General features: G+C 34.8%; 2 protein-coding genes across 2 annotated transcripts; both read right to left on the minus strand.

Moving 5' to 3' along the window:
• Nucleotides 1-370: 370 nt before the first annotated feature.
• Nucleotides 371-8595, minus strand: LOC122604146 (receptor protein kinase CLAVATA1-like). Its single transcript, XM_043777044.1, has 3 exons — nucleotides 7428-8595; nucleotides 1866-3296; nucleotides 371-720 (listed from the first exon to the last, which is right to left on the minus strand). Exons 1-3 carry the CDS (start codon nucleotides 8593-8595, stop codon nucleotides 371-373), a joined length of 2949 nt encoding a protein of 982 aa, XP_043632979.1.
• Nucleotides 8596-10038: 1443 nt separating this feature from the next.
• Nucleotides 10039-18123, minus strand: LOC122604147 (receptor protein kinase CLAVATA1-like). Its single transcript, XM_043777045.1, has 4 exons — nucleotides 17130-18123; nucleotides 12972-13145; nucleotides 11402-12829; nucleotides 10039-10408 (listed from the first exon to the last, which is right to left on the minus strand). The coding sequence occupies exons 1-4, from the start codon at nucleotides 18121-18123 to the stop codon at nucleotides 10059-10061; spliced, it is 2946 nt and encodes a 981-aa protein (XP_043632980.1). The 3' UTR covers nucleotides 10039-10058.
• Nucleotides 18124-18948: the final 825 nt, after the last annotated feature.

An 18948-nucleotide genomic window follows, 5' to 3' on the forward strand; every position in this document is an offset into this window, starting at 1 on the left:
TGTATACTTACTACTACAGTACTATATCGTATTTGATATTTATACCTAATGATTCTTTATACAATATCAGGTCATGTGATTTCTTTAATAATGTACGCTGCACGCAAGAAGGAAAGCTATATATTAACAACTACAACATCAGTTATCAAGTACAAAGAATGGGACAAACTCACAATAGTACTCGTATATGTGAATCTAACAAAAAAAAATTAAAGACATATCATACGGTATATTTGTATCTTCTTCACACCATATTTTAGTAAAAAGTTGAATTCAATGAAAAAGATGAGTAAGAACCGTACATAATAATACCACACTTGACTTGTATATAGAGAGAAAATAGAGAGATAATACATCTATAAGTTGGCGTTTATGCAACAAGTGTGGCCTCGAGTGGAGGATTATTTGTTAACATGTAAACGACTTCCCTCATGCTAGGCCTAGTTGTGCTCTCGTATCTCACGCACATCATCGAGATCTTTAACACATCTGCCACACTTGAAAGATTGTAACCACTAAGCCTCGAATCCAATACAGACAACACGACCGAAGAATCTGTTGGGTGAGGGTTCTTTGAAATCGTATCTCTAACCCATTTAACAATCTCCACTCCATCACCAAACTCCCCCACTGCTTTTTTACCTGATATCAGTACAAGAAGCACAACTCCAAAACTATAGACATCACTTTTTTCATCTACCTTTAAGGTGTGTACGTACTCTGAAATAAGCACAAAGACTTACTAACTTTTAAACCAATAAAACAGACACTTAATAAAGTTTTTTTCAATGACAAGGTAACAACTATTAATGAACAATGTACTTCACGAAACACCGTGTACAATCAGATAAAGAATGAATAGATAGAAGCAACGACTATTAAAGTTGATTTATCAATACATGATCATAACATTTATAACATTAATATATAACTAAGTATAAAAGTAAACGGAGAGGGATCCCTCTTTAGATTTCTCTGGTATAGGCGAACTATGAATCTGATGTACAAGGTTTGACCACTATTAATTGTGCCGTTGATTTTTCTTAGACCATCCTAGGATGCTTACTAGTTTCTACGATTCAACCATGAGAGACCTATAGAACAGCATACCACTAGGTTGACTAGAGATGCACAAAGCCCGATTAAGGTCACAACCTATAGTTCTTGTTAGCCAGGCTTTTGGAGAATATATACGCCAATTAAGGCCCAAATAGGCTAAGCAGGGTCAGAATGTGCCTTATGATGTAGCATTTTCTAAAAAGAGTTGTCTGGAAAAACCTGGGTATTTTTTGAAAGAGGCTGGGCTTTCAAGCTTAGGGTTTGGGCTTTCGGGCTGTTTGAGTTTTAGGCATAGCACGGCCTTCACAGAGCTTGGGTGACCGACATATTTCGGGCTTTAGCAAATTTGTGTACATAGGCGGACTTAGAGCTGGTGAAAACCCATATATAGTTTGGGTATTCCTAGCTTCCTAGACTAATTGAGTTGAAATGATTTGGAAGTATGGAATTGGTACTACTATAGTTAATAACTATGTAACACTCAATGCCGTTTTCTACGGGTTTTGGGTCCTAATACCTTGACGGTGTATGGAGGAGGTTGAGATATAGACAACCTTACCTTTACCAAGGTAGAGAGGTTGCTTTCAAGTTCTAACTAAATGACAGAAAAGGACCTCCGGCCTTTGCATGGGGTGAGGATTGAACCTTTGGCCTCTGTCTACAAAGGTAAGGGTGTTAACCACTAAATCCAACCATACTACTTACTACTGTAATTAATAACTCCCCTAGGAAAAGACTAATTTTAGAGCATGTTATATCAAAAGATGAAAGAGGAATTGCAAGGTTTTTGCATTAAAAACATTTACCTGGAGCAATATACCCAAATGATCCAGCAATACATGACATGTACTCAGAAGTACCCGAGCGCCTCAAGAACTTGGCCAGACCAAAATCAGCAACATGAGCCTCAAAGTCAGAATCCAAGAGTATGTTATTCGATTTCACATCTCGATGTACGATCATTGGTGAGCAATCATGGTGAAGGTAACACAATCCCTTTGCCACCTCAACTGCTATTTTGTACCTTGCTTCCCATTGCAAATGTTCCCCTCCTGGTCCATGCAAAATGTCACCTAAACTCCCATTAGACATGTACTCATAAATTAGAAGATTGATTTCTCCTTTTGTTACGAATCCAAGTAATCTCACTATGTTCTTGTGCTTATATCTTCCTAACGTTTTGATCTCTGCATCAAACCCATAGTCTCGTCCATGTAGACGCTTGATAGCAACATCAACACCGTTGGGCATCAAAGCACGATACACGGTTCCAGCACCACCTTTCCCAATTACGTTCTCTTCTTTCAAGCACTCTACGATGTCTTCAACTTTAAATCCTAACTCCTGAAATGCGGTAAGCTTCCATGTTTCTAATTTAATATCGCCACGTTTCTTTCTAATACATATGATGGAAACTAATGCACCGAAAAATATCAATGTCGTGAATAAGGAAACTGTGGAGATTAGGATGATCAAGAGTTTTGATTTGATGATTGAATGTCGCCTGTGATTTTTAGATTTGTCTGGGCTGTGAACTGTATGTGGTAAAGAAAGGTTAGGGTTTCCATCAAATACCGCATCATTGAATTCTTGCAGTCGTCCGTCCGAGGGGACTATACCTGACAACTTATTGTAAGAAAGATCTAACGTCGTCAAGCTGTTAATGTGACCTAATATGCTCGGAATCTCTCCCATGAGTCTGTTTCGAGAAAGATTAAGGTTGCTCAAGCTTACCAAATTCAGGAAACCTTTCGGAATTTCACCATATATGTTATTATGGCTAAAATCTACAGTAATTAAACCCGAACAATTACCAATGGAATCTGGAATGACACCGGTGATATTGTTACCGCTCAGGTTAATCTTATACAAACTATACAAATTAAATATTTCATCTGGTAGTTCACCAACGAAGTTATTTAATTCAAGTGACAACATTTGTAGATGAACAGAACCACTTATCCCTGAAGGTATTTTACCTGTGACGCTATTGTTGGATATTAAGATACTTTCAAGAGAGGGACCATATTTTTCGGCAGGAAGTTCCCCGCTGAAATTATTATTACGAAGATCAAGATTGATGAGTTTCGGCAAATTACTGAAGACACCGATGGGAATAGATCCGTTGAAGTAATTATCGTTAATTCGTATATTCGCCAATGACTGGCAAAAGCCAAGTTGAGCAGGTAGTGGCCCAAAGAACGAATTTTCCCTTAGAACCAATTCTTGTAAATTCCCTGATATCAATCACAAAAGAAAACTACTTCTTCAATTCTAAGGGGGCAATTGGTTCAAACTAAGAAATGGGAAAGACAAACAGAAAGGGAATGCAAAGGAACACTAAGGAAGATTGGACATGGCAAAATCCAAACGGTGACACGGAGTGCGATGTGGCGGAGCCTTTACAGTGCCACGCAAAATGTTCAATCCATGCGAGATAATATTATTTCATTCCATATATAGAGTGATGACATATTTTAAAAACTTAACCACATATTATTCATAATTGTAGCTTGTCAAAGGTATATATTTGCAAAAAATATATAATGACGGGGACACCTTAATCTCGTAAGCTACATTAGTTATTATTACTCTTAATGGCAACTACCTGCACATAAGGATCCACAAAGAAAAAGGATGGGATCAAACCCGGGACCTATTATATGCAATGAGCCAATGAATACCTCTTTTAATTTTCGTGGGGCACAAGAATTTAATTACATATTTTATATATGTATAATATATACTAACTAGTTGACAACTATGACTTAATACTAGTTTTTGTTATGTTTATAATCATCGTTCTAACATTTAGCCATTATTCATGAAAGTTTTGTTTGTATTTTAATTTGACTTTTGAGGGGGCTATTTTTCGTGATTCAACCTAGGCACTGCAATTCTCGAGCCGCCACCGGTCAAAGGTATGTATAGAGTAAGAAAATTTTTGAAAGAAATGGAAATAACAAATTAAAGAATGCACCATATAATGTATTATTTACCTCCTTTGCACAAATCTTGTGGAATCATTCCAGTGAAGCGGTTTTGCGTGACGTCAAGTACTCGTAGCTTACCATTACGGCCCAGATTCCCCGGAAGTGATAACGTGAAATTGTTGTCCCATAACTGGAGCACCTCTAGATTGGGAAGCTCTCCTATAAAAGACGGGAGAGGACCCGCCAAATGGTTACCAAACAAACTGAGTGATTTCAAATTCTTCAATTCTGAGAAACTCTCCGGTATCCCACCCGTAAGTTGATTGTGGGAGAAATCAAGTTGTTCCAAACTCACTAATCCTGACAGGCTTGGTGGTATTCCACCGTTGATGTAATTATTCCCGATTTTTATGTTCTTCAACGACTTGCAAGTTCCAAGTTTAAAGGGTAATGGTCCAAAGAAGGAATTTTCCTTTAGGATTAATAGACTTAACTTCCCTGAGATTAACAACAACACTGCGTCAAACATGGGCGATTATTATCATCTGACACTACAAATGTATTGGAAATACAACAAAATCTTCATATAATAATAGTTAATATAAGGGTGGATTATTTAAGTTAATACGAAGTATTTCACTACTAATTTAAAGTTTTACCATATTGTTTGATCCTTTAAACTTTGATTAATTTGTTAATATATTCATTATAGCATTCATCAAATGATTATACATGAGCAAATATTTTCATTATATATGATTATACTTAAGCAAACATTTTTAATTTCAAAATCTGTACACTCATATTTCTGTTGCATTTTTCTAACCATATAATAAGGGAAAAATCCATAAAAAAGTAATATTTTCACTCAAAATTCCTAGAGGATCTTATTTAGGTTTCATCTATTAAAAGGATTTCATAACTATATATTTTTTAATAAAGGTAATGTTGTTAGTTTTCGTAGTTAGTCACCCGTTAAGTATCAAGTCATCATGCCACGTCATCTAAAAAGCTTACGTGGAAAACTCCTGGATAATGAAAATGTATACACATATACATATAATAACACCCAAAATTAGAGAAACAGAAACGGAGATTAGAAAGGAAACAGAGATGTCGATATGAAGAGGAAGAAGGGGTTGTTTGACCAGCGTTGACCAAATCTGAAAGTGGATTCCGAGGAGTTTTGAATAACATCTGAAATGGACATGTTGGATTCCGAGGAGATCTACATAAGGGATTCGAGTTCCAATTGTGTTTGAATCCATTGATTTTCGATTTCTAAAGTTTCCAACGAGTTATTGAATTTTCCGGCCGCTGTGTGGTTACTGTTGATCCGTCGAGTTCTTGAATAATGTATGGGTGGCCCGTGGTCTGGGTGGTTGTAGATGGTGTTGTTGATGACTCTGGGGCGTTTGATCATTTTTCCGATAACCGGACGGCGGTGGTTAGGCGGTAGCAGAGGTGGCCGGCCGGAGTTTTATTTTGAAGAGGAAGAGAGTGTGCGTGTGAAGATCAAAGAAGAGAGAGAACAATTTTTGATATTTGTGTTGTGTCTATATATCTATATCTATCTATCTATATATCTAATAAAAGAGTAGGAATCCTAGATTTCTAAAATAGCCTTCAAATTTAAAGTTAATCTAAAATATGCCATAGAGGATTCATCTTCGTATTTTTTTACAATACATACTTAATATATGCCTAAATAATAAATATTTCATGCAAGTTTAAATTAAAATAAATACTAAATATATATTAAATAAATAAAATAAATTGCATATATAAAAATCCCGTTGAGAAAGTAAATCAAAACCCATAAAAATATTAATTAATAGCTATACATAAAAGATTTTTAAAAAATGTCTAATCTCATACAAAATTTCTTCCAAAATTCCGTATGTGAATAACTATATGGCTATAAGCCTATAAATAAATATATTACCATAGTTCATCAATTTAATTGAAGAGATGGTAGCTTTACACTTTTATGTAGAAGAAAAATATCATAACATATACTACTTTTTAATCTGCTACTGTAAGTTTCAATTTTTTAGTAATCTTATTCATTCACTATTATGCATATATATGAATGTATCATTTACATACAAACATTTATATATATGTATACATATTTTTATTTGTAAGGTATATATATTGCATACAAAACCAAGCTTTTTGATAACTAAATAAAAACTATATATATATGTATATTACAAAATTATAGAGAAGAATTCATAAACTTCAATGGCAATTAGTTTTAGATAAAGATATAAAAAAATCTTTCAAAAATAGCTTTTGACTTTTAGGTATATTTCTTTTAACAACGATTATTAGACATATCAACGATTATTAGACATATTAACTATAAAAACCCTTTTTAATTAAAAACTAACACCACTTTATTATTTATATAATAAAATCACAACAATACAACATCAGTTGATTTTTTAAAGTTTATATGCTATTAAGTAACAAGTGTTATACTTATCCTAAAGAGTTTTAAGATTGTGAAGAACTTCCTTCAAACTAATAAATTATCATCAAGAATTACAATTCAAATGCATGAATAGGTGGTGTCACCACTTAAAGTTTAGGTTAATTTTTACCGATAAACAAATTATTAATAATTATTGACCTAGACATTATAACCTTTTAGCCAACTTAATTTATCTATATTTTGAAATATTCGCACACCGTGCAGGTAAAAGATCTAGTATGTGTCTAAAAAAGGTGTTGTGTATAGATGGATTACTAGGTCATATATGCATCATGAGAGTTTCGTGGAGTGGTTTGGAGTTTGACCTATAGGTCCAAGGTTCAAATCCTCATTCCACCAACTTTGAGATATAGATAGTCCTTTTGTGAGGGCTTGAATTGGGTTTACCCAAATTTAAGTCTTCGCAGAGTTTACCCCTATTAATCGTCGTGCTTTCGGATGGATAAGTATGGGGTTTTCCCCCATTGGGTATTTGAAATAGGCAATTCTACTTCGAATGAGCTCTCTAGTACGGACCCGGTTAAGACAACGTATGTTAGACCTCTCGCTATCGAATCGCGACAGTTAGTTTCAAGCGAAATTCACCTTTAAAAAAAAAACTAGTTCATATATCTACGCCAGCTTTTTGATGACGTTGCAAGTAGATAAGGCACTTAATGGAATTTTGACATTAAAAATTAACGATATTAATTTTGTTGGAGTTTAGAGTAAAAACTCTTTTAAAATAAAACTCTTTTAAAAAACGAAACTAGATAGATTCCCCTAAGTTGGAGTTTAGAGTAAAAAGATTACATTTTTTCTAAATAATAAAAGTGTCGTTTAGGTTGGGTTGTAAATATAAATAAAATTTGAGCTTACAACCAACCAGATCTCTCGTGGTCAAAAGAAGTTAGTTTTTTAATAAAGTTGACACTAATGTGAGTAGTCTTACGTACCTCCATAGCACAAATCTTGCGGAATCAGTCCAGTGAAGCGGTTTCTTGTGACGTCAAGTTCTAGTAGCTTGCCATTACGGCCCAGATTATCCGGAAGTGATGACGTGAAATTGTTGTCCCATAACTTAAGCACCTCTAGGTTCGGGAGATCTCCTATAAAACGAGGAAGAGGACCCGCCAGATGGTTACCAAACAAATTCAATAATTTTAAATTCTTCAATTCTGAAAAACTCTCGGGTATCCCACCCGTAAGCTGACAATCGGACAAATCAAGCGATTTCAAATTCACTAATCCTGACAGGCTGTGTGGAATCTCACCGATGAAATTGTTGCCAAAAAAATAAATTGTATGTAACATCTTAAGATTTCCAAGGCTCTCTGGAATTTGTCCAGATAGATTACAAAATGCCAGGTCAAGTATTTCTAACGTCTTCAAAGAACCAAATTCTTTCGGTAATCCACCTTCATAGCTAGTATATCTAAGGAAAAGCTCCTCCAGAGTCGATATATTTGACAAGCTCCCCGGAATCATTCTTGAAAGGGGGTTTCCTGACAATTCTAACGTCCTTAAATTTGGAAACTCAGAGTATTCCTCAGGGATTTCCCCATGGAAGTAATTATTATACAAAAAAAGTGTCCTCAAATTCTTCAACTTAGCAAACTCCACTGGCAGCTTCCCACTGAAATTATTATCATAAACGTTGAACGCCTCTAACTTAGTCATTCCTGCCACGACTACGCCTGGGATCTCACCAGTAAATAAATTAGAGGATAAATCAATAAACCTGATCATAGTAAGATTGCTCATCTCCAACGGAAGTTCACCCGTTAGATTATTAAATACGAGGGTGAGATTAACAAGCTTGTTTAGAATGCCAATCTCTTTAGGGATAGTTCCAGATAGAGGAGTATTGGATATGTTGAGCGACGTAACACGTGAGTTTTCATCACACGAAACTCCAGAGAATGAACAATGTGAGATATTGGAACTGCCGGAAACATTGTTAGTGCTGGGTACTTTCCAGTCGTATAACCCGGACCCTGTTGGGGTCCATAACATTGAAGCTTTGAGCTTCAAGAGAGCATCAAGATCTGAATACCCACTTGAGAACTCAAGAAGAAGTAGTGGGAAGATAATAATGCAAAAAGTTTCAGAAATAATCTTCATTTATTTAGTAGGAATAAAGGGATCAATTAAGGGGGTGGTGTAATTTTATATATATTATACTGATCGATCGAGTAGCTCTAACGTACCATGCATGGTTATGATTATATAAAAGAAAATTTTACGATGACTATTCATGAAACATGTTAAAAACGCTAGCTTTTGACTAGTATGTGTAAACATAATGGTTGCTTTTTATTTTTAAAAGATGCTTAATTATGATATTCCTCTAATAATGTTGTGCTTGACTAATAATTAATAAAGCCTCATAAGATAACGACATAAAGTTCCCTACAATCTCATACTTCCAAGGTCCTAAATTAATCGTACGCTATTATACAAAGTTGGTTGTATGACTGATATTAGTACTTTGAGCTAGATTTGTTGTACTTTACAAATTACAATTCAAGCAAATTGGATATTGTTTCTTTTTACATCACCCATATATAATAATGCAGCTCATATATACACTATACCTTTTAAGAAATCTACAAAAGTCTAATAAAGTAATAAGGTTTCTTTACAAATAATTCTCGCAACCACTAACACAAAAAGAAAAGACGATCAAAGTAATATTTTATACGCGTGATTGTAAAGTTGAGTTACTAAAGTGCTCCTTAATTACTGCCTATCTTTTCAAACCTCGTGTCTTCAGAAAGAAACTGCAAGGAAATGATGTACGAAGTCATGACCTCTTTTTCTTCCTGTTCTGGTTGGTCTTCCACCACAGACAAGGACATTTTATCTCCTTAATCACCAAAGTTACCTCATTACTCTACTCATTAAACTTTTCAGGATTGCTGGAAATTTATATGACTTCAACCGGACCTGCTCCCGGATCAAAAGTAAAACAACGTCCAATCCAAGTTATTTTTAAATAATGTTCCAAATTATATACTGTATTTATATGTCACAACTACGATGTCTTAGTTGTAAGTTACTAGGTTATCTACAAATTTCCCATATGGTCGTGTTCTTCTAAGCTGATAATGCTAAGCATATGTGGTTTACACATTGAAAATACATGTTGGGAAATTTTCAGCCCGTAATCCCGTCGGAAATAATTAAAAAGAAAATAGAGTATTTACTGGCTAATGATGGAACAAGTCATTTTTTAATGTTTTAGACTCTTTTACCTAGTTACTTCCTACAATATCCAAAACTGATAGTTGGTTCCTACAATAGACATTTGGTCATACTTAGTTACATTTTGAAGCACTTATCCCAATGAAGAATGCCAGCATCTATGAATTATGACACCATTAGATTAATATATCTCCTTACAGTGGAATTATTTATTAAATGAATTGGCAGGACATCATATCAAAGTTTCAATACAAACTCTATTGATAGACTTGGTGAATACTAGATCATTGCTCGGCTGTTCTACATAGAGAAGAGAATAGAGAGATGATATAATTATAAGTTGGCATTTCCACAAGTACTTGTTTCATATATAGCATGTTTTATGCAACAAGTGTGGCCTCCAACGGAGGATTATTTGTTAACATGTAAACGACTTCCCTCATGCTAGGCCTAGTTGTGCTCTCGTATCTCACGCACATCATCGAGATCTTTAACACATCTGCCACACTTGAGAGATTGTAACCACTGAGCCTCGAATCCAATAAAGACAACACGACCGAAGAATCTGTTGGGTGAGGAATCTTTGAAATCGTATCTCTAACCCATTTGACAATCTCCACCCCATCACCAAACTCCCCCACCGCTTTTTTACCTGATATCAGTACAAGAAGCACAACTCCAAAACTGTAGACATCACTTTTTTCATCTACCTTCAAGGTGTGTACATACTCTGAAACCAGTAAAACAGAGTAATAAAAAATGGACAAGGTAATAACTATTAATGGAAAATGTACTTCATGAAACAGAGTACAATCAGATAGAGAATGAATAGATGGAAGCAACGACTATTAGAGTTGATTTATCAATACAGGCTCATAATATTTATAACTGTAGCATCTTATTTGTGAAGACAAATCTAATGCAGTAGCCTAGCTATCAAATTAGATTTAACTGTAATATGTATAATCATGTTCCTAGTATACTCATATATGGTTGGGTATAAAAGTAAACTGAGAGGGATCCATCTTTGTAAATCCCTGATATAGTCGAACTTTGACTCTGATGTGTATAATACAGAAGTTGTTTAACCAGTATTCTTATGCGGTTATTTAGTTTTTTCTCAGACCACCCTAATTATGCTTACTAAGTAAGATTCGACCATGAGAGACCTATAGGACACCATACCACTAGATTACTAGAGATGCACAAAGCGTGATCCTGGTCACGCCATGCAGTTTTTGTTAAGAGAAAACCATGGCAAAAAGTTCAAGCCAGGCTTAGCTGGGCATTTGGAGAATATGTAGGCCAAAACAGGCTAAGCAGGGTCAGACCGGGCCATTTGATGTATGATATACATATAACATTTTTTAAAAAGAACTGGCGAAAAAGCCCAGGCCGGGCTGCTTTTAGAAAAAAGCCTAGGCTTTTAAGCTCAGTGTCGGGCATTTGTGCTTTTTTGGGTTTTAGGCATAGCACGACGTTTCCAAAGCCTGGGTGTGATTGAATTTTTTCGGGTTTTACCTCATTTGTGAACATCTAAGGCGGACTTGGAGCCGATTACATATATACTATTGTTGGAGTGAAAAAGCATATATACAGTTTGTGTATGCGTAGCTTCCTAGACTAATTGTGTTGAAATGATTTGAAAGTATGAAACTGATCACTCCCATGTTATATCAAACATGAAAGAAGAATTGTGAGTTTATGCGTCAAAACTTTATACCTGGTGCAATATATCCGTATGATCCAGCAATGCATGACATGTAATCGGAAGTACCAGAGCGTCTCAAGAACTTGGCCAGACCAAAATCAGCAACATGAGCCTCAAAGTCAGAATCCAACAGTATGTTATTCGATTTCACATCTCGATGTATGATCATCGGTGAGCAATCGTGGTGAAGGTAACATAATCCCTTTGCCACATCCACGGCAATTTTGTACCTTACTTCCCATTGCACATATTCCCCACCCGGTCCATGCAAAATGTCACCTAAACTCCCATTAGACATGTACTCGTAAATTAGAAGATTGATTTCTCCTTTTGTTACGAATCCAAGTAATCTCACTATGTTCCGGTGCTTATATCTTCCTAATGTTTTGATCTCTGCATCAAACCCATAGTCTCGTCCATGTAGACGCTTGATAGCAACATCAACACCGTTGGGCATCAAAGCACGATACACGGTTCCAGCACCACCTTTCCCAATCACGTTATCTTCTTTCAAGCACTCTACAATGTCTTCAACTTTAAATCCCAAGTTCTGAAATGTGGTAAGCTTCCATGTTTCAGATTTATTATTGCCACATTTCTTTTTTACTTGTATGATACATACTAATGCACCGAACAATATCAATGTCGTGAATAAGGAAACTGTGGTGATTAGGATGATCAAGAGTTTTGATTTGATGTTTGAATTTCGCTTGTGATCTTTAGATTTGTGTGGGCAGTGAATTGTATTTGGTAAAGAAAGGTTAGGGTTTCCAGCAAATATCGCATCACTGAACTCTTGTAGTCGTCCGTCAGAAGGGACTACACCCGACAAGTTATTATACGAAAGATCTAACGTCGTCAAGCTGTTAATGTGACCTAATATGACCGGAATCTCTCCCATTAGTCTGTTTCTTGAAAGATTAAGGTTGCTCAAGCTAACCAAGTTCATGAAACCTCTCGGAATTTCACCATATATGTTATTATGGCTAAAATCTATGGTAATCAAACCCGAACAATTACCAATGGAATCTGGAATGACACCAGTGATATTGTTACCACTGAGGTTAATCTTATACAAACTATACAAATTAAATATTTCATCGGGTAGTTCACCAACGAAGTTATTTAATTCGAGCAAGAGCATTCGTAGATGATCGGAACCACTTATCCCAGAAGGTATTTTACCTGTGATGCTATTGTTGGATATCAAGATACTTTCAAGAGAAGGACCATACTTTTCGGCAGGAAGTTCCCCGCTGAAATTATTATTACGGAGATCAAGATTGATGAGTGACGGCAAACTGAAGACGCCAATTGGAATAGATCCGTTGAAGTAATTATCGTTAATTCGTATATTCGCCAATGAATAACAAAAGCCAAGTTGAGCAGGTAGTGGCCCAAAGAACGAATTTTCGATTAGAATCAATTCTTGTAAATTCCCTGATGTCAATCACAAAAGTAAACTACTTCATCAATTATTAGTGGGCGATTGGTTCAAATTGGGGAATGAGAAAGGCAAAGAGAAAAGAAATGCAAAGGAATACCAAAGAATGCACCATATAATATACGGAGTCTTATTTACCTCCTTTGCACAAATCTTGCGGAATCATTCCAGTGAAGCGGTTTTGTGTGACGTCAAGTACTCGTAGCTTGCCATTACGGCCAAGATTCTCTGGAAGTGACGACGTAAAATTGTTGTCCCATAACTGGAGCACCTCTAGATTCGGGAGATCTCCTATAAAAGGAGGGACAGGACCTGCCAGATGGTTACCAAACAGATTCAGTAATTTCAAATTCTTCAATTCTGAGAAACTCTCCGGTATCCCACCCGTAAGTTGGTTGTGGGAGAAATCAAGCTGTTCCAAACTCACTAATCCTGACAGGCTTACTGGAATTCCACCGTTGATGTAATTATTCCCGATTTTCATGTTCTTCAACGACTTGCAACTTCCAAGTTTAAAGGGTAATGGTCCAAAGAAGGAATTTTCTCTTAGGATCAATAAACTTAACTTCCCTGAGATTAACAAAGAACACTACGTCAAACATGGGCGGTAATTATCATCCGACACTACAAATACTTGTATATTGGAAATACAATAAAATCTTCATGATGATAGTTGATACTAGATTTATGGCTGTTTCAAATAAAAGCATTTTGAAAATAAGATGAACTATTAAATATTTAAATTAAAATTAAAAAAATGTAGTTAAAATCAAATTTAAAGAATAAAATTCTAAAACATTGAACACATATATCGTATTACATCTTTCGTAATACTTTTTTGTAGACAACTAGATGGATACCCGCGCGATGCAGCGGCGGTATACTATGGCGGTGGGCGGAAGTGACAGTGGTTGATGGTAGTAATTTCCATATCAGCGTTAACAAAATTGCGGGTTACAAAAGAAGGACAGCGGTTGAAGCGTGCATGATTTTAAGGAGGAGAGGATATTATGGGAATAAAATTTGTCCAAGGGCAAATAAGGTATTTCAAAGACAGAAATAATTAATAAGTGGGGGGGGGGGATTTGTTTTATTAGGGAGTATAGATATTTGTTTATATTGTTTAATCACTGAACGGCTAATGTACTTTTCTCTTTCTACGTGATTGTCCATTATACTAGTAACTTTTTATTGATATAGTCTTAATGCCCGTATGATTGATGTACGGATTACAATAATATATATGATACCATTATTATATCTATATATATTATAGAGAATATGTGGATATTCAATACCTAACTTTGGATACAAATCCTTTTACATATTATATGAAACCCCATATATTGTATAATATAATTAGATGTTTAAGACTTAGCAGATATTTTATCTAGCTTTTAAGATAATTGTGTTCCGTATTTAAATATCAGTTGTTAACAATATTAATTATAATGAATCATATATATGGAAACTTAGTATAATAATAATGTTAAAATATATAATGAGATATATATATATATATTATATATATAAAGATTATTATTTGATTAGAATTAGATAATTATAAATTATGAATTATATTCTTTTTAGGTACACCAAAATGACACATGTGGTGCAAGGAATGCGCCAAGTGTGATGAAAATGTTTTTTTATACTAAATCAAAAGAAAGATTAGTACTCATATATGATTACAATTGACTAATTATGAATTATAAATCTTTTTTTAATTACACCAAAATTGACACATGTCGTGCAAGGAATACACCAAGTGTCGATAAAAAAAATATACAATTCTGTTTTACTATATTGGTAGATATCACCTATAAACTTATAAAATATTACATGGTTAACAAAATGTTAACCTGGTAACTTGTAACAGGAGGTTGCCCTTCTCTTTCTACTCTCTCTCATCCCAATATCCAAATAAATTAAATATAGACTATCTGGTGCACTTGAAAGTTATAAAGCTCGATTGGTTGCCAAAAGGTACCTACTCTCAAAACATTCTCTCCAGTTGCAAAGCTAAATACAATAACAATCATGCTCTCCATAGCGGGCATATTAAGGCTGGCATCTTCAGTGTGATGTAAAAATTGTCTTTTTAGACGGAGAACTAAAAAGAGAAAGTGTATATGGAAGCTCCACCCGGAGTCTCTCATGATTTCAAACATGAAGAAATTTGTAAGTTGAAGAAGTCTCTATATGGATTAAACTAGTAACCCAAAGCATGGTTTGACAGATTCACACTGGCAATGGAAAAATATGGGTATAAGCAAAGTAATTCTAATCATACTGTGTTTCTTAGTCACAAAGGAGATCGGATAACATGTTTTTTAATCTAGCTATGTTGATAATATGATTCTAGAAATGATGAAAGTGAAATCGGGAAGTTAAAAGAAGATTATGTGCAAAATTTGAGATGAAGGATTTGAGAAATTTAAGATACTTCCTCGGAATTAAGGTGTTGCGACCACAACAAGGAATATTTTGTCAAAAGAAGTATATGCTGGATTTTTTGACAGAAATAAGAGTGATTGATTGTAAACCGACGAATACACCCATGGTTATCAATCAGAAATTATTTATTAGATCAGAAGGTAAACTTGTTGATAAAAATAGGTACCAACGAACGGTAGGGGATTTATCTCGCTCATACTCTGTAGCATATGTTGTTGGAGTAGTAAGTCTATTCGTGCACCAACCTCAAGAAGAGCACATGTATGAAGTTTTAAAAGTATCTGATACCTCAAAGGAAGGACTGGTCATGGAGTTTTGTTTAAAGCAGATGGTCATCTTACTATTCAGATATATACAGATGTTGATTGTACTGGAGACAAAGGAAACAGAAGATCGACATCAGGATAATTCTCTATGGTAGAAGAAAATCTTGTCATCTGGAAGAGTAAAAAGAAAAAGGTCATATCTTTATCAAGTGTTGAAGCCAAGTTCCGGGGTATATCTAAAGGTTTAGTAGAAGCATTATGGCTAACGAAACTTGTGACGGAATTATGATTTGCTTCCAAAGAAAGTATCCGGATTATGAGTGACATTGAAGCAGCTATTTAAATCTCAGCAAATCCAGTACAACATGACAGAACCAAACGTGTGGATGTTAATTGACATTTCATACAAGAGAAGCTCCAACATGGGATAATTAAGTTACCGTTTGTTGAATCAAAAGATCAACTTGCAAATATCTTGACAAAGGCAGTGCGGATATTTATTTTCAATAGATGTCTAATCAAGTTGAATTTTGGTGATCCCAAAATCCAACTTGAGGGGAAGTATTAGAATGACAAAAGATGACGGGATTAGAATTTATCATCATTTCCCTTAATAGAATATTACATCTTGGACAACAAGCCATATATTGGGTTTGAGTTTTTTTCTTCAAATTATTTTGGTTTCTTGCACAGTTTTTTTTTCCTACGTGGCCATTTGTCAACATCACATCATACCATTTCGGATTATGCAACTAGCATATGTTTAGGCTTTTTTTTTCTTGCGGTATTTTATAGGTATCTTACACATTTTTTTCATTTTTTTGTTTTCAACTAATATATTAGAAATTTTTATGTAACTTTTTGTTTTTTTTTTCCATTATTTGATTTTTGGGTTTTTTAATAAATAAATATATGTATTTAATACCACAAATGTTGATTGTCGTATTGTCCTTAAATAAATATACATTTAATTAATAAGTCATTTGATATGATAAACTTTTTAACAAATTAACCTATCCATCACATAATGGTTTTTTTTAATGACAGATTTTTACTCTCATTCTTATGTTACATGAATGTATAGAACCAAGATTTTCGAAAATCGCTACTAATCCATCCATACAAATATTAGAGGTAAGACTCGAACACATGTAAATTCAGTAATGGTTTTAATAAGGCACTTGTAGCTTTGACACAATTACACTAATATCAGTAATGGTTTTAATAAGGCACTTGTAGCTTTGACACAATTACACTAATAGGAGCATAGCAAAACCATATCGGCACAATAACTGAAGCATCATAACACAGGATCGAACCCACTAGATGATCATCATAATAAATTAATAAAAAAAAACACTAGTATTTTAATTTCTACTTCTTGTCATTAATTACGTACCTCCTTTGCACAAATCTTGCGGAATCAGTCCAGTGAAGCGGTTCCTCATGACGTCAAGTTCTAGTAGCTTGCCGTTATGGCCCAGATTCTCCGGAAGTGACGACGTGAAATTGTTGTCCCATAGATGAAGCACCTCAAGATTCGGGAGATCTCCTATAAAACGAGGAAGAGGACCCGCCAGATGGTTACCAAACAAATTCAGTAATTTTAAATTCTTCAATTCTGAAAAACTCTCGGGTATCCCACTCGTAAGCTGACACTCGGACAAATCAAGCGATTTCAAACTCACTAATCCTGACAGGCTTTGTGGAATCTCACCGATGAAATTGTTTCCAAACAAATAAAGTGTAAGTAACATGTTAAGATTCCCAAGGCTGCCTGGAATTTGTCCGGATAGATTACAAAATGCCAGGTCAAGAAGTTGTAACGTCTTGAAAGAACCAAATTCTTTTGGTAATCTACCTTCAAAGCTAGTATATCCAAGGAAAAGCTCTTTAAGAGTCGATATATTTGACAAGCTCCCCGGAATCCTTCCTGAAAGGTCGTTTCCTGCCAAATCTAGCATCTTTAAATTTGGAAACTCCGAGTATTCATCAGGAATTTCCCCATGGAAGATATTACCTCGTAGTGAAAGTGTCCTCAAATTCTTCAACTTAGCAAACTCCACTGGCAGTTTCCCACTGAAATTGTTATCATAAACGTCGAACGCCTCTAGCTTAGTCATTCCTGCCACGACTACGCCAGGGATCTCACCAGTAAATAGATTAGAGGATAAATCAATAAACCTGATCATAGTAAGATTGCTCATCTCCAACGGAAGTTCACCCGTTAGATTATTAGATACGAGGGTGAGATTAACAAGCTTGTTTAGAATGCCAATCTCTTTAGGGATAGTTCCAGATAGAGGAGTATTGGATATGTTGAGCGACGTAACACGTGAGTTTTCATCACACGAAACTCCAGAGAATGAACAATGTGAGATATTGGAACTGCCGGAAACATTGTTAGTGCTGGGTACTTTCCAGTCGTATAACCCGGACCCTGTTGGGGTCCATAACATTGAAGCTTTGAGCTTCAAGAGAGCATCAAGATCTGAATACCCACTTGAGAACTCAAGAAGAAGTAGTGGGAAGATAATAATGCAAAAAGTTTCAGAAATAATCTTCATTTATTTAGTAGGAATAAAGGGATCAATTAAGGGGGTGGTGTAATTTTATATATATTATACTGATCGATCGAGTAGCTCTAACGTACCATGCATGGTTATGATTATATAAAAAAAAAATTTACGACGACTATTCATGAAACATGTTAAAAACGCTAGCTTTTGACTAGTATGTGTAAACATAATGGTTGCTTTTTATTTTTAAAAGATGCTTAATTATGATATTCCTCTAATAATGTTGTGCTTGACTAATAATTAATAAAGCCTCATAAGATAACGACATAAAGTTCCCTACAATCTCATACTTCCAAGGTCCTAAATTAATCGTACGCTATTATACAAAGTTGGTTGTATGACTGATATTAGTACTTTGAGCTAGATTTGTTGTACTTTACAAATTACAATTCAAGCAAATTGGATACTGTTTCTTTTTACATCACCCATATATAATAATGTAGCTCATATATCACTACTAAGAATATTGAGTTTTAGCAAGGAAGCTATACAGCAAGAACACTAAGTCCTCACCAAATCTCGCTAAAAGACAAAAAGAGTGGGCCTAGTTGATTTTTTTGTTTGACCGGATATTTAGCAAAGACATTGTCCTCGCAAGACAATTTTTATTTTTTTCATTTATTTTATTCGTTTGACTCATGGTCAAAAATGTAAGAAAAGTAGTACCAGAGCTATACGAAGGACTATGTCCTCACTATAAGTTTTTTATTTTTAACATTATAATTTATATATAAACATATATATGTATTATTTTAATTAATTTATATATTTTTAAATTTTCAGTTCCCATTGATATAAAAAAAATATCGGGTT

The sequence above is a fragment of the Erigeron canadensis genome, chromosome 6 (assembly GCF_010389155.1).
Source record: "Erigeron canadensis isolate Cc75 chromosome 6, C_canadensis_v1, whole genome shotgun sequence".
Classification (NCBI taxonomy): Eukaryota; Viridiplantae; Streptophyta; class Magnoliopsida; order Asterales; family Asteraceae; genus Erigeron; species Erigeron canadensis.